The following is a 17070-nucleotide window of genomic DNA, read 5'->3' as shown; positions in this document are numbered from 1 at the left end:
CCCCCACACTCCTCTGAAGCTGTTCTTGCCAACACCACCTGCTGACACGTCCCCCGGATATTTCTCAGGCTGTGTCTTACTTGACATCTTGGCAATAACGTCTGACATGAGGAACCGCTCCCTCCCTGGAAACTCTTCTCCTGACTTCTGTGCGAAATTCCTCCAGGGTTTCCTTCCTCCTCTTTCTTCCTTCTCAGGCTTCTCTTTCAGCTCCCATGCTACAGTCCTCAGGACTTGATCCTGGGCCCCTTTCTAACACTTCCAAGGGATGTCGTCCTCACAGATGTGCCAGCAACACCCCAATTCCCAGCTCCAACCCAGCATTTTTGAGGACCCAGAGAACCATATCCAACCACTAGTGTTGGCCTGCCATTAGGACTCTCCCAGGCACCTCCAGCCTGCTACGAATAAAATACACCTCTTCCTCCTCATTAGCCCTGACATCTGCTCTTCTGCTGGAGAAGTGGTCCAGGGAGAAGGAATGAAGCTGGGACTTCAGTGTAGCAGTGGGGGTGGGGGCGAGGGTCCCACTGTGGGAAATTCCCCTAGCTGCATTTATTGAGCAGCTGCATTTATTGAGCGCTTACTGCATGTCACTGGGCTGAGTGCTCACGTGTGTCCTCCCACTTAGTCATTTAGAACAACCCTGAGAGGGGCATAAATACTGCTAGGCAGCCCTGACGGATCTGGTGACTGATTAGTAAAAGAGGAACTGAATACTAGAAAATGACTCTGTTTTTAAATTGGGTTTATAAACATTATTTCCTTTACTGAAAAGTAGCATGTTAATGCACCTTGATGTGTATCAGTTAGCTTTTGCCGTATAACAAAGCATCAGACCTTAGTGGTTTAAAGGAATGACAGTTCATTCAGCTTGTCATTTTGAGTATTGGCAAACTGGGCAGTTCTGCTGGTCTCAGCCGGCCATGCCCTTCTGGTCAGTGAGGAGGCTGTGCTCCCGGATGTTAGCTGTCTGTCCACTGAGGTGACTGAGGAGATTGGGCCATGTCTCTCTCATCATCCAGCAAGCTATCCCAGACTTGTTCATGTGGTGACCAGCAGTGTTCAGAGGAAGAATGCCGATGTACAAGGCTTCTTAAGGCCCAAGTCAGAAATCACAAGTCATTTCTTCCATGTTCTTTGGCCAGAGCAAGGCACGAGACCAGCCAGATTCACAGGAGGGAGGAACAGATTCTGTCTCTTGATAGGGGGAGCTGCAGAGAACTGGGACCATTTCTGCAACCTGCCCCAAGTCTTAGCCCTGTTGACCCTACTTTCATTCTGAATCTGATAATGCTTTTTAAGCTTTTTGGGCCTGATTTACGGTTATTTTTACCCCCTACAAAGTCTACTATTTCCATCTAGTTCATTGTTTCCTAGTCACAAGTCCTGTGAGCTTGGAAACTAGATAATCAAACTTCTTTCCACGAATAGATATTAATTTGGCACCCAAGCGGGGTGCCCGGCTGGCTCAGTCCATAGAGCATGCAACTCTTGATCTCGGGGGTCATGTGTTCAAGCCCCACATTGGGCTTAGAGCTTACTTTTAAAAAAATAAATTTAAATATGTTTTAAATTTTAGTAACAAACTTGTGAGAATTACGTGTAAACAGGAGTAAAGAGGCTCTGAGTTGAAGGTGGGGATCTCCTGCAATTTTGGGTGTATGTTATTTTGTAACAAATATACAGCAGTTTTTACTCAGCGGGTTCCTAGCTTTGTTCCAGATATGTGAGGCCCCATGATGCCCATTGTTAGGTGAGCTGCTCTTAAAAAGGTCAAGCAGTGCTGGAACTTTGGGGCTAAGAAGGAAAGGCATTTATGTGTGGGGTTTATAAAAAAAAAAAGGAAAAAGTGATTCATCTTTATGCTAATATTTTTTCGTGGCTTTAATTCTAGTTGCGTCTATCATAAAATACAGGGAGATCATAGAGTTCTGTATTGCTCCAAGACCAAGGAAGAAGCAGGGAGTGTGGTTTGCATCAGCTGCAGACCCTTTTGGGTCTAAAGGAAGCGGAGAATCCATTTTCTCCCGTGCACTGCTGTGCAGTGAGATCTCTTTACCATCTTATCTAAGCAAGCCCCTCACTATTTTACCTTTTTTAAAAAAAATTTCTTTTTCTTTTCTTTCTCCCAAAGTAACATCACAATTACTCATTAATTGTGTGTGGTGTTAAAAGGTGTCAAGCCTTTTAACCTTGAGAAATGGACCTTGGTCTGTTCCACTCTTAAGTCCTCCAGGTGTCTCCATGACTTCTTTCAGAGATTGACCGAGTCAGTGTGTTCAACCGGAGTTTGTTGTCTTTGAAGGAACACTGGAGCACATTTGAAAATTTTTAAATTGTGACTTAAAACAGCATTGAAATTTTTGCTTTAAGTTCGAGGATTGTACTTATCTAGAGAATTTAAAACAGACACACATTTGTCTGATTAACAAAGAAGGTCACATATTTCCTGGAACCTAACATTTATTGGAACTATTATCACCTTGGTGATAATAGAGTGGGGAGTCTGCCAGGGGTCAAGCCATGGTCAGAGAAAGTCAGACTTTGTCATGGAACTATTTTAGCTGGGAGAGCCCCCACGAAGCCCCAGAAGCCATTGGTGTTCACTCTAGAAACGCTGGGCCCCAGTGGGGCTCACTGTATTAAGAGTGAGTCTACTTTTACTAACATGTGCATACTTTCCTCCTGCCCCCAATAATTTCAGCATCACTTTTTAAAGAGAAACAATAGTCAGTGTGTGTATTTTTAAATAGAATTTTTAAAAATTTGACTTTTTTAAAAAAAGATTCTATTTATTTGACTGAGAGAGAGAGAGAGAGAGCGCACAAGCAGGGGGGAGGGGCAGAGGGAGAGGGAGAAGCAGACTCCCCGCAGATCAGGGAGCCCGATGGAGGGCTTGATCCCAGGACCCTGGAATCATGACCTGAGCCGAAGGCAGCCACTTAACCAACTGAGCCACCCAGGTGCTCCTAAAATCTGGGTCTTTTAAAGTAATTTTTTACAACTAAAAAAAATCACAGTGCTAATCAAGGAGCGATGCAAATATTTTATTTTTCTTCCCAGAGAACAGGATTCTCTAAAACTGTTAAGCTGGGAGCAGAGGAGCCTGGAATATTCTTTCAGTTGGACTTCATGTCACCCGTTCGCAGAATCTGTCCTCAGGCAGAAGTATCAGCCAGTCTTCCCTGACGGGTGCTCTAGGTATAAACTATCACTGCGCTGAGCACGGAGAGTCCCATTGTGAGCAAGGTGGACCAAGTCTTTTCCTTCATAGAATCTATGCTGGAAATAGCTGATAAGCCAATGGCCAAGCAAATGATACAAAGATCAAACAATGACAATAACTAGAAGGGAAAGAAGAGCCTGAGGGGGTAGTGTGTGACCTGGACTGGAAGGCCCAGGATTGAGGATGTCCACGGCTCCTGTCCCTGAGGTGCTGGTGGGGTTGAGATCTCTGCGATCAGAAGGCTCGGGATCTGGGAGAACAGCCCTTCAGGTGGCGGGAACAGTTACTACACAGGGGAGACGAGCTTGGTGTGTCCAGGTGACAGGGAAAAGTCCAGTGGGGATCTGAGTGGGCAGGTGGGGAGAGAGTGGTGCAGACTGGGCGGGGAGGAAGCAGGCACCGGTCGCCTGGGGCCCTTGGGGAAGAGGTCGGAGGCAAGAACGCCCCAAAATCATCTGATTTTCATTTTGCTGCTGGACGAGCCTCGGTTCTAGAGTTAATGAAGGGCATCGGGGGACCTGTGAGGAGGCTGCAGGAGTCTGAGACAGCATTGATTATGACTTTCTCTAGAAGACGGCTGTGAGGGCCGAGAGAAGCAGAGACATTGTGGTCTGACAATGAAATGCCAGGCACCTCACCATTCCGCCGCTGTGCTAGCCACACGCGGCTGTTTAGGTTTAAATGCGAATTAATGAAAAGCGAAAATTCAGTTCCTCCTCACAGTAGCCACATTTCGAGCCCTCAGGAGCCATTGCCAAGTTGCTGCTGTGTTGGGGCAGTGTGGAACATTCCATCATTGCAGAGAGTTCCATTCAGCCGGGTGCTTCAGAGCTAGGGGCCTGTGACCCATTCTTTCCAAATTCCTTGTTTGTTCTTTCCAAATGCTTTATTCCTGTCCTGGAAGGGCATCTAGGCCACCTTAAACTTCATTTAATGCCCATTCTGTTAGGAGCTGAGAGTGGAGGGACATTTTGTCCTGAAGAAGTTCACAGCTTTCCAGAATTAACCAAGGCCACCGAAGGTATAACCCTGGGTTCGGGGAAAGTTAGAGGGGATGTGCAAGGCACGATGCCCACATACTGGGGCATCATCTGGGTGGGCCAGGAGGCAGAGTTCGTATGGGAGTGGATCACTGGGGGAGAAAAGAATAACTGGACTAGATCATGCTGTGTTCAGAATTAAGGTAGCAATTAGGAGAAAAATCCTATCAACTTTGATCAGCAACTAGGAGCGAAAATTTGGGATCTTGTCTGTCCGTCACAGTGCAGTCTGTGGAGATATGAGTATTCCCTAGTAGGAGTGAGACCTCACACGAATGTGGGATGAGCCAGGAAAGTGAAAGTTGGAGAGGGGCCAGGGAATCAAAGGCAGACACACTAAGATCCCTGCCAAGCTGGTCAAGCCGGCCCCGGGGCCCCTCAGAAGCAAGTCTAGCTGCCAGAGTAGTACTTTGGGGAGCTCACAAGGAGGTCTTTGGGACTATTGCCCAGGGAGGCTACTGCACGATTGGTTGGCAGGGCAGCATTTAGGAAGATGAGCCGGACACGGAGCAGAGGAGCGAGGACAGGCTGAACCTGCAGGTGCTCCTGTGGGTCTGTCAGCCGTGTGTCTGAGATAACCCCCCCAGGAACAATGGCCTCCGCTTCCCTTCCACATGCCCAGTCTCAAACAGGGTCCTTTTTTGACCAACTCTAACCCAGAACCCTCTGGCAAAGGGGATTCAGGGAAACGGTTCCCAGCTTTCCAGATGGACATGCCAATTCAGCACAAGGGATGTGAGGGACGGTCCCTTGGATCCTCTGAAAGGGAATTTCAGGCGAGAGGGGATCAGGCCTCCACTTGGTCTACCTGGTCATTCGGTCGGGAGTGGGCGTGGCTTTGGTCAGGACACCTGTGAAGCCCAGGGCGCTCATAGTCCTCCCGCTGCTCTCCCCCTGAACCCGTCTCCTCCTCAGCCTCGAAAGTGAAGTGCTGCTCTTCTCTACTACTGCAAAAACAAGGCCCCGGCAGATCTTCAGCTGATAAGGACCTGGTAAAGCTGTCATTGCCCATGCCCGGGAGGAAGGATCGAGAGAGCATATCCCGTGGTAAAAACAAGAGTAAAATAGTTCTGAGAACCATGAAACTGTCATCCTTTCTCTAAATGACTTAATTCAACAGACAGATGGTTTTCAATCACTGGCCTCCTTTGTAGGCATGTGAGCGCCACGACTCACACGCCATAACTTTTTTATGTTAGTGTGAGAAGCCTGATGCTCCCTGGGCTCTGTCCCTGGCACCAGCCACCGTGCTGACGGCCAGCCAGCGCTGCTTCCTCCGCCGTCCCCAGTCACCTGCCTGACGTCCGGCAGCCAGGAAGTAGCAGGACTAAGATGAGAACCCGGGGAGGAAATCCAGAGGGAGGGAGAATAAAGGGGACACCTGGAGGCTGAAAAATACCCAAAGTGAGCAGCTGAGTCGCTCTAGGTGAGCGGCTGCAGCTGGGTCATGAAGCATGCAGGAGTCAGGGCTCAGCAGGTGACCCCATGGCTGAGGTGTCCAGGGTGTCCATATCCAGGGCGGCCACTGTGGATAGCAATTTCTTTACTTCTCCCTCCTTCCCTTCTCCCTTTATTCCTTCCTTCCTTCCTTCATCTCCTGTATATTCATTCTGTGTGTTTGTGTGTGTGTGTGTGTGTGTGTGATCTCCCCTCCTCCCTGCCTTTCTTTGTAATAGAATGTTCCACTTACTCAGCCACGTGTTAAGTCCTTCCCTATGAGCAAACCCTAGGCCAGGCAGGGGGGCTGTGTAGACACACCCAAACGTGGTCCCTATTCTTTAGGCGTTTCTCTCCTCTCAGTTTTAATTTTTTTTTTTTTAAGATTTTATTTATTTATCAGAGAGAGAGAGAGAGGCACGCAGAGGGAGAAGCAAGGCTCCTTGCTCAGCAAGGGGACTCGATGTGGGACTCGATCCCAGGACCCTGGGATCATGACCTGAGCCGAAGGCAGACGCTTAACTGACTGAGCCACCCAGGCGTCCTTCTCCTCTCAGTTTTATAGGGGAGGGAACTTCTACTCACAGAAATGGTCTTTGCAGCATGTGGGATCACGTCTGCTCCTGGGAGCAAGTGTGGCCTTCCCACCATGTTTGAGGATGGCTCCTGGGGCCTGGGTTCCCGAGCTGCTGCAGATCTTGTGTTCATCCCATGCATGCAGACGACATGGTTGAGCCCTGCCTCTCGGAGGGGGAGCGAAGAACTAGAGATTATCTCCTCGGGGCACAGCTCAGCAGTTCTTCTCTGTGGACAGAGAAGTCAGGGAGGGCCTGGCATACGGAGGCAGCAGTCCCCCGGGACCCGGGACAACGTTCCGAAACCCGGCGAAACTGCCACAGTGCTGTCCGGTACTGTCCAATACCGACCAGGCCGAAGCACCAAACGTGTATTGTCCTGAAGCGGGAACGGGTGTCTGGGGCAACGTTTTGTTTTTCCTGCCCTCCAGCCCCGGCCCGACTCAGCCAGTCATCTCAGCGGGGTGTGGGAGCTGAGGCTGGTGTGGGCCTGGGGCTTGAGCACATCTTCATGAGGGCGCTTCCTGTCTCTGCCGCTGCTGGCCCCGAGCGTCAGACCCCCCCCAGGGCTGTCGGTGCAGCCGGGCTTGATGGTTCTCTCTCTCTCTCTCTCCAGGGTCAGGTATGGATTAATGGCTTTAACCTGGGGCGATACTGGCCAGCGCGGGGCCCCCAGATGACTCTGTTTGTGCCACGGCACATCCTGGTGACCTCGGCCCCAAACACCATCATGGTGCTGGAACTGGAGCGCGCGCCCTGTGGCGACAACAGCCCGGAGCTGTGCACTGTGGAGTTTGTGGACAGGCCAGTTATCAGTGCCACCCCGACCCCCAGTCCTCCCCCTCTAGACCTGCCTTATCAACACTGGGGACTGGACTATGTCTGATGGCTAACCACTGTGACCCTTTGGAGTTTCTTCGGCCTTACACATACCTCACATACCCCCGGGTAATGCCAACATTCACTGGAAAGTTCGATTGGAAAATAGATCTAGCATGTGCATTTTCTCCAGCGGTTTCCGGGCAGCCTCGTGGTGCCCAGCCCTCCACCGGCAGGGACCACCGTGAATGCGTGACGAGCGTGGTGGCACAGGAAGGCACGATGCATCTGCCCGGTTGGAATGAAAGCTTTAAAGGTGTTCCTGATTTTTATTTCAGTGGAATCATGTTATCTTTTTGTGAAATAAAATTTGTATTCAAGTGATGTTACTGTTTTTCATGTTGAGTGGGTATTAAATTATAAGTTCTGATTTAAATCATAACTAGACTTGAGTGGGTCGAATAAGCCACTTCACTAACTTGCAGTTCAAAGGAATGGAAAATCGTCTTGGTTTGATCTAGTGGACTACTGCTTCTCTGATCCTCATTTGACTTCCTTTTGTGTTTCTGTGATGTCTATTAGGTGGCCCATAAATGCAATTCAAAACCATTATGCAAACCACCTAAATGATCAGCCATGGAGAGTGTACATAACGTGGCACCTCTGCACATTGGGATGCCACGTAACCACGAAAATGCTGACGTAGATCTGTAGGTGAAAACACTTTCGTGATCTGCTATGTGAAAAAAGCAGATTACCTTAAATTTGGTCCCGTTTGGTGTGTTTAGACATCAGAACTGCACGTATCCACGCAACACAGGCCTGAACACACGTCGGTGGACACGCATACACGTGGGTGTGTGTGCATACACGGATACACGGGGACGTGGCATCGCAGAATATGCGTGTCCTGCCATGGGGCCGTAGCTCTCATTTGTAGAGCACTTGTCCTACACCATGCCCAGTTCCAAGCATATCATAGATTTCATTCACTCATCCCTCGAGAGAACTGAGGAAAGTACTAGCGTCTTCCCCGATTTACCCAGCCACACAGCTGTAAGTGGTAGAGACAGCATTGGGAGCCAAGCCACTTTGGTGCGAGTGTCCAGGCACACACTGCACAGATAATATATCAATACATGCTTATGTTCCCACGGGAAAGGATTGGAACGACATAAACCAAAATGTTACTTGATCGTATCTGGGTGGTAAGGATTTGAGAGAGAGTTTACTTTTTCTTTATTGCTCACCCAAGTTTTAAATCCTTTACAGAAAAGATGTAAAAGTTTTTGAAGGAGGAAGAAAGGAGAGATTTTTGATGCTAATCTACAACATGTTTTCACGATAGAGTCATTTTCCCTGTCTCGTAGACATCAATAATGAATATGTGAGACTCACCAGGGAGTACCAGAGCTCTGGCTGAGCCAGCTGCAGGAGACATCTCTGGGTTGAGACAAACTGAGACTAGAACTGTATTTAGGACCATATTCCGTAGCATCTTTGTCTAGATGTCCTGCACTCGATGTTTGAGGCTTGCTGCAGGGCGAAGGAGGTGCTGTGTGGACTCATGTTCTCATTACTCCTCCTTTCACTGCTGGTTACCAAAAACTTATAGAATGATACTCCAGAACTGTGCCCAGTTATAAGCTTTAGAAAGAAATGTGAGACAGTTCCTTGCAAGGCATTATGTGTGTTGGTAATTGCACCTGCACTGTTCAGACACTCCCTGTTGAGACTCCAGAAGACTCAGGCAGCGGAGCAGGGTCTCCTCGAGAGAACATGTGCTTGCATAAAAAATAAATAGCTTTATTGGGGGCGCCTGGGTGGCTCAGTCAGTTAAGCATCTGACTTCGGCCCAGGTCATGATCCCAGGGTCCTGGGATCGAGCCCTGCGTCCGACTCCCTGCTTAGCGGGAAGTCTGCTTCTCCCTCTGCCCCTACCCCCGTGCGCGCACACGTGCTCTCTCTCTCTCATTCAAATAAATAAAATCTTAAATAAATAAATAAATAATAGCTTTATTGAAAAGTAGTTTACATACCATAAAATTTACCCATATGATTGGGTCTTGATGAGTTTCACTAAATTTATGCAGCTGTGCAGCCATCACCACAGTCCAGTTTTAGAACACCCCAGAAAGTTCTCCGTGCAGGAAGTCTTCATTCCCGCTCTCACACCGGGCAACCGCCGATCTGTTTGCTGCCTCTATGGTTGTGCCTTTTATAGGAACTTGCTATCACTGGGATCACAATATGCAGCCTTCCGTGTCTGACCTTCTCTCACGTGGCAGCATGAGTTTGAGGTTCATCCATACTGTAGCATGTTCAGGAATCTGTTCCTTTTTATTGCTGAGGAGTATTCCATTGTGCAGACACAACACCTTTTGTTTATCTGTTTGTCGACTGATGAGCATTTAAATTATTCCAGGTGTGGGGCTATTCTGAATAATGATGGTGTGAACATCCATATACAATTCTTGGTGTGGTCAGATGTTTTCATTTCCCCTGAGTAGAATTGTTTAGTAATATGGTAAATGTGTGTTTAACTTTTTTTTTTTTAAAGATTTTATTTATTTATTCATGAGAGACAGAGAGAGAGAGGCAGAGGGAGAAGGAGGCTCCCAAGGAGCAGAGAGCCCGATGCGGGACTCAATCCCAGGACCCTGGGATCATGACCTGAGCCGAAGGCAGATGCTTAACCATCTGAGCCACCCAGGCGCCCTGTGTTTAACTTTTTAAGAAACTGCAAGACAATCTCAGAACATCGTTTTTGAGGCTAGCGAAGACCAAAGAAGCGACAGAGTGTACTTGGCACCATCCAGAGTTGTCCTCTGTCCCCTCTTCTCCCCGTTCCACCCCTGTGAGCGTCTCTCTTTTTGTCTCTGTTAACTTGTCAGTCTTTGTTTCTCAGCAAACTCAGTTTATTCAGAATGAAATTGTTTAGTGCTCATCTGAGTTTGGGTTTTTTTCATTGTTTCCGCAACAAGCAATGTATCTTCTGTCAAATGACACAAATAGGAAATGATCTTGTGTGGTCTTTGTTTCTTGCCTTAGGAGAAAAAAAGTCATTTTCTGAAATCGCTTTTTTAGTCACTGTGAAGGATTCTGTCTGGTCTGTGGTAGACTAGCTGGCTGATGTGAACCACTATCTCGTGGGCCGTGAGGAAAGTCCAGTCAGTGTCCAACAAGAGGGGGTGGCTCTGGGTTTGAGCCCTGGCTCTGCTCTTGGTCTGACTGAGCACTACATTCTGGGTCACCCCTGGCCCACCAGCCTCCTGGCAGTGATGCTTGTTAACTGGACACCCAGCAACTGTGTAAATGCCCCATGAGGATTCTGAACAGATTCCGCACCACACAGTTGCTCTGCTTGCATCCCAAGGGGCTTTCCCACATGAGGAAGCCTCCCACGAGCTTCATTCCCCTGAACTCCCCCAAGCAGAAACACTGTATCCCCAGCTGAAACAGGACAGGCTCTGGGACAGAAATGCAGGTTCCTGTTCCCACTCCAACACTTACCACTGGCATGGTCTCAAGCAAGCAATTCACTTATAATCTTCAATTTCCTCATCTCTTGTGTGTGGGTCCCCACCTCATGGGGTTTTAAATCCAATGCAGTAATCCTAAACTCACCTCAGATGGCACTTGCCATGTAGTAGGTGCTTACTGAATGCTAGTTGGACTCTTTCCTATGACATTCCCCCACAGAAGCTAGTAAGCCATCATCTGAAAGCCTGAGGGACAAGGGGAGAAGAAATGCCACCTAGGACCCACCGTCCCTACCCTGTACCCCTTTGTGTTCAGTTCAACAAGCTGGTTCTTCTCACCAGGCACTGTGCTTGACTGAAGGATGCAAAGGGGAAGGAGACAGTCTAGTATGAAATATGGACACAGACTGGCGGTGGAAGAGGAGGTTCCACAAAGAGTGAAGGTGTGTCATCTGTCAAGACCCTCCAGCATTGGGACGCCTGGGTGGCTCAGTTGTTAAGCAGCTGCCTTTGGCTCAGGTCATGATCCCAGGGTCCTGGGATCAAGCCCCGCATTGGGCTCCCTGCTCAGCAGGAAGCCTGCTTCTCCCTCTCCCACTCCCCCTGCTTGTGTTCCCTCTCTCGCTGTTTCTCTCTGTGTCAAATAAATAAATAAAATCTAAAAAAAAAAAAGACCCTCCAGCATTAACATGACGCTGAGGGGGGAGAGGGTGGTGGGCAGTGATTGGAGGGCAGCCCCAGCCTATGGAAAAGACTCCTGTTCTCAAAACCTAAGTAGGGCCCTTCTGCCACAGCAGCCATTGAAGAGAAGCTGCCATGGCTCTGCGCTATCCCATGGCCATGGGTCTTCACAGGGGCCACAGGACAGCCAAGAATGTGAACAAGCTGACACACCACGACCGCCCACAGCACCTCACCAAGCACGCCAAGTTCATGCAGGACATGATTCAGTGGGTATGCAGCTTTGCCCTCTATGAGCAATGAATGCACCAAGGAGCTGCTCAAGGTCTTCAAGGACAAATGGACCCTCAAGTTCATCAAGAAGAGGGCCAGACTCACATCCACACCAGGAAGAAGTGCGAGGAGCCGAGTAATGTCCCAGCACCATAGGAAGGCTTCCAAGGCTGCCAAGAAGGACTCAGCCCCTCCTCCAGGTCTGTGCATAATAAAACCTTTACAGAAGAAGAAGGGGGGGGGGCAGGGGGAGCTTTCCAGTGCCAATGTATTGAATTCCTCGCCCAAAGGGCTTTCTCATCATTGTGTACTGTTTTGGTTGTTGTCTGTTTATTGTACATAAAGCACTTCAATTAAGTTTGTGTAAGTGGCACAAAACAATTATTTTGTGTTGCCCATGATGCTATGGATCAGGAATCTGGACGGGGCGGGTAGGATGGCCTGTCTCTGTTCCGTGACAGCTGGGGCCTCTGCAGGATCCTGGAATCATCTGGAGTTTCCTTCACTCCAGTCTGGCATTGGGGCTGGCGTGACTTGACGTCTGAGCTCTGGTGGGACTGTCACTGAAGCAACTCCGTGGGGCCTTTCTGAGAGGCTCTGGCTCTCCGGTGCAGCGGCCGGGTCCTGAGAGGGTGAGCAAGCTTGCCGGGAGAGCCAGGCGGAACCTGCCTGGCCTGTGAGATGCGGACTCGTTGCCACACAATTCCACCGGACTCTGCTGCACACCCAGACTCAAGGGGAGGGCCCAGAGGTCCCACCACTTGATAGGAGGAAGGACAAAGGATAATAACCCTCTCACAGGTACATAGAGTGCTGGGCGGTAGCCCAGCCAGTTTTGTGTATTTCTGTCCATCCCACTCCAAGTCTAAGAACCCCCGGAGCATGAACCGAGTCCTAGTCCCCCTTGGCCCAAGCTCATAGTCCAGGGGCAGGCAGTCAGGGACCCTGTCATACTGCAGGACCTCAGACAAGGGCTCTGGTGCATGCAGTTTAGAGAGGGGATGTTCCGAGGAGAGAGGGAGTGAGGGAAGAACAAGGGCAGGGGAATAAAGATAAGCCAGGAGACTAACTTCAAAAACAACCACTATTTACTTAGTTCACAATTCTGCTGGGCAGGTCCGGTCTGGACTAGGCTCTGCTGGTGTTGGCTGGGCTCACTGCCACGTCTGAGGTCAGGCAGTAAGTCAGCTTAGGCACCTAGTTCCAGAGAAACACACATATTCATCGTATCACAAAGTTGGTCTCACCTTGAGTCAGGGGGGCCAGACTTATTACCCGAAGCCGTGTCAGCCAGCCATTGGCTGCAGGCTGCCATGGGTGGGGAGAGGGACTAGCTGTGCTCTGAGGGACTCGTGGAGGGGAGCCAAAAACAAGGGAAGAGGGGCGTCTGCAAGGTTGCAACCAGTACTCACAGACGCTGGAGACTGGGGCAGGCATCATCTGCATCTGCTATAGGTCTCTAAACTGAGGCCTGAAGGATAAGATTTGGCCCCCTGAAGGGTGGGGAAAGTGTCCTGGGTGAAGCTGACCATATCTGCAGATGGCCAGAGACACAAGAGAGCAAGGCCAGCCCAGACATGTGGGTGATGCGGATGGACAGTGTTGAGAACATGGGGGGTGCAGAGGTGTCCAGGAACCTGATGTGAAGTGTCTCATATGATTGTACATAATGAGGGTAACATTTCTGAGGCATTAGCCCAATATTTCTGTATCAGTCAGTATAGGCTAAGTTACATCACGTAACAAAAAACACCCAAATCTTTGTGGTTTAAAGGAAGATTATTTCTCATTCTTGCTGCATCCTTTGCCATCTGTCGGGGGTCTTGGTTGTTTTCACACAAGGCCCCAGGCTGACAGAACAGCCACCACCCAGAGCGTTCCTCCCATAGTTGCCAAAGTGCAGTGATAGCCCACCCCCCAAGCAACAACAATAAAAACCAGACTTGAATTGTGAAAGCATCTTTAGGAATAGAAAGTCACCTCAAAAATGCTGAAATTACTCTTCATCAAAGAGATAGATCAGTCCTAAACATATATGCATATAAATAAAATGTATAAAGAGAAAAATGATAGAACGATAGAGAGAAATGGACAACCCTTTATCAGAGAGCCCTGAAAAGCTGATGGGATAGTAAAAAGGAGCTAAATCATTAGAGACATGTTTGCATTTGGCGATCCAAAGTAAACTGACAGGGAAACTAGAAACTGTCTTGGGGTGGCTTCGTGAGGCATGGGGGGCAGGGGTCTTCAAGGTTGGGAGGTCCAATAGGAGCCAGACCCACATTACGGTGGGGGGCTCTGATCCTTAGGGTACGAGTGGAACAAATGGAAACCACCTTCCTTTGTCTGAATCCCAGGGGATGGAAGGACAAGTGCTTGGATGTGCAGCAAGACAGGAATAAGTGATAGGACCCCTCCCTGAGGTTGGGAGCACAGGCCAGCCCTTGTGTGGATCTGTGGTCTAAACTTGCATTACTGAGCTAGTCCACTAAACATCAGGCTGTGAGCTGAAGTATTGCACAAAACTGATAATGCCCCTTTGTGTCTGACAGAAGCAGAATGGAATAAGGGCAGCTTCCTCCCACATCTTGGGAAATCCCCCCAAATAATATTCAGGGTCAAAGAGCAGTCACAGTCAAATATAAGCAAATACACACACAAAAACAAAGCAATATAAACTAGAACCAGCAGAAACAGACCCACACAGGCTTCAGATATTGAAATTATGAGACATATTTTAAAATAAATACAATATTTATTTTTTTTTTATTTTAAAGATTTTATTTATTTGTCAGAGAGAGAGACAGAACACAAGCAGGGGGAGAGGCAGGCAGAGGGAGAAGCAGGCTCCCTGCTGAGCAAGGAGCCCGATGTGGGACTCGATCCCAGGACCCTGGGATCATGACCTGAGCCGAAGGCAGCCGCTTAACCAACTGAGCCACCCAGGCGTCCCAATAAATACAATATTTAAAGACCAGTAAACAATGTCTGCAGGGAATAGGAAGCTATGATGAGGCCTCGCAGATTTGTGAAAGAACTAAATAGAACTTTGGGAACTACAAAATAAAGTAGCTAAATTTTCATCTGTACCATGAAGGCAGAGCACTTTGAGTCCAGAGAGGGGAAACGCAGACTTAAAGCCACACAGCCAGTTAGTTGGCAGCACGGACAAAGCCAGGGCTAAGGCCCAGCTCACCTGTGGCCTCCCACACCCCCCCGCCCCGTCCTCCCCTCCCCTACCTTCCCCAGTTATTCCAGCGGGTAAGCAAGGCCTCCACTGGGGAGAGCTGCCTCTCTCTGCTGAGTCGTCTTGAAGAGTATTTTGCCTTGGATTTGTTCATCCATTAAAAAGAAAGGGAAGTAGAAGCTTGGATTTTTTGCAGGAATTTTTGTTACAAAATTCCTTTTGTGTCAGAATCCCACGAATTCCTCTGTTGCAGGAATCTACAATACATGAACTTATTTCCTTCCTCAACTCTTTTTTTTTTTTTAAAGATTTTATTTATTTATTTGAGAGGGAGAGAATGAGAGAGAGAGAGCATGAGGGGGGGAGGGTCAGAGGGAGAAGCAGACTCCCCGCTGAGCAGGGAGCCCGATGCGGGACTCGATCCCGGGACTCCAGGATCATGACCTGAGCCGAAGGCAGTCGCTTAACCAACTGAGCCACCCAGGCGCCCTCCTTCCTCAACTCTTGAAACATAACTTTTGTTTTATTTTGATTGCTGTTATTATGGAAAATGGTGGGGGAGAGCTGTTCTTTCCAACTCCCACCTGGAGAAAACATGTCCCTGAAAATCCCCGCATCTTCACACTAAATGTACCAAGAAGCTCAGTCTCCTTGGGACAGAGGCCCCTCTCCAGAAAGAGGCTGTTTTTCTTGGTCCTAACTCTGGACGCTAAGGCAATTATCTCACCCAAGGGTTTTTGAGATGAGGGGCAATTTCCTGTTTTGGCGACACCATTGGTAACACTTCGCCTGTACTCTTCCGGTGTCAGAGAGTGGTCATCGTGGAGCTTCTGCAGTGTGGCCCTGGTCTCCCAAAGCAGTCGTTCCTGATGATCACAATACCCAACAAAGAAGAGAAATGTCCCACTTTTAATTAGGCGGAGGACACAAGTAAATATCCGGGCGCGGTGTCAGAAATGCAGACTTGCAGATTGGGACCACGTTGGCAAAACATTCTGTGAGCCTTGGGGGCAGAAGAGGAAATGTGTAGGGCAGATAGTAAGCACCCACAGGTGCCCGAAGAGCGAGGTTGCCCTGAAGGTGATTTGTGCAGGGGCTGCTAATTCTTTCTGCAGTTACATCCCTCTCTATGGCCCGTAGCTCGGAATAGTCTACGCATTTGTTTCCCACTGACTGAGAGAGAGCCTGCGTTCCATGTGATTTTCATTCTTGTATCCTCAGTACCCAGGCCAGCGCATCTAGCCCCTAGGAGGTTCTCAATCAATGCTTTGTGGGTGAAAGAGTGCTTCCGTGACTATGCCCACAGATTAAGAGGGTGTCAGGGTGTCTCCAGCTTTCCTTTCGGCATGTCTGACACAGATGTGAGGGCAGGTGTCCTTCTCTTGAAGAATCTAGATAAGATCTGTCTTTAAAACCTTCCCAAGTTTCTGTGAACCCCTGGAGGCCTCACTTTCTCACAGTTTCCTCTGGCTAGACATTCTGCCTCGGCTTCCACTGAATTAGTTCAGTTCGTGAACCATCTCACCATCCCACACGCCCTGTTGCAGTATCTTGACTCAAATGTGGAGCTGAGTCCCTTGAGTTTCACAAAAACCTCACCCACATCGGGCCTTTTTATCTTTAGAACTTTATAGATGCTTTGAAGAGATTGTGGGCTGGGGCGGTCCATATTGCAACAGCATAAGCTCAGTAGTTTTGAATATTAGATATTCCAGGGTTTTTTTAAAGTAATCTCTACACCCAGCGTGAGGCTTGAACTCACAACCCCGAGATCAAGAGCCACATGCTCTTCCAACTGAGCCAGCCAGGTGCCCCTAGATAATCTAGTTTTCACAAGACATTTTCCCATCATTCATATTGCTTACCCATCCTTTTATCTTCTCTCCTCTTCTTTGTCGACTCCCACCTCTGAATTTCTTTTTTTTTTTTTTTTTTTAAGATTTTATTTATTTGACAGAGAGCACAAGCAGGAGGAGCAGCAGAAGGAGAGGGAGAAGCAGGCTCCCCACTGAGCAGGGAGCCCGATGCCGGCCTCGATCCCAGCACCCTGGGATCATGACCTGAGCTGAAGGCAGATGCTTAACCCACTGAGCTGCCCAGGTGCCCCCCACCTCTGAATTTCTAATAATTTTTAACATGAACATATTCCGTCTATATTCCTGAAATGACACATGCTCACCTTTGCCCTCCAGGTTCAATTTCTTTGGAAGAGGCCCTAGAGGCAAGCTGAGAGAGAGGAGGAGAGAAGTCAGACGGAAAGCAAAACAGGCAGATTGTGTGAACATCCCTGAGTCCGGAGAAGAGTTCTAGCACTGCCACCTCCCACGACCCAGTCCTTGGGGTTAAG

General features: G+C 48.8%; 1 protein-coding gene across 1 annotated transcript in view; it reads left to right on the top strand.

Moving 5' to 3' along the window:
- GLB1 (galactosidase beta 1) overlaps window positions 1-7467 on the top strand; it is an 81729-nt gene extending 74262 nt beyond the window's left edge. The window contains exon 16 of the mRNA XM_021677570.1: window positions 6898-7467. Coding sequence (XP_021533245.1) covers window positions 6898-7167 — 270 coding nt within the window. The 3' untranslated portion in view covers window positions 7168-7467. The remainder of the gene's footprint in view (window positions 1-6897) is intronic.
- Window positions 7468-17070: the final 9603 nt, after the last annotated feature.

This window comes from Neomonachus schauinslandi, chromosome 1 (genome assembly GCF_002201575.2).
Source record: "Neomonachus schauinslandi chromosome 1, ASM220157v2, whole genome shotgun sequence".
NCBI lineage: Eukaryota > Metazoa > Chordata > Mammalia > Carnivora > Phocidae > Neomonachus > Neomonachus schauinslandi.
This window is presented reverse-complemented; position numbering and strand designations above follow the sequence as displayed.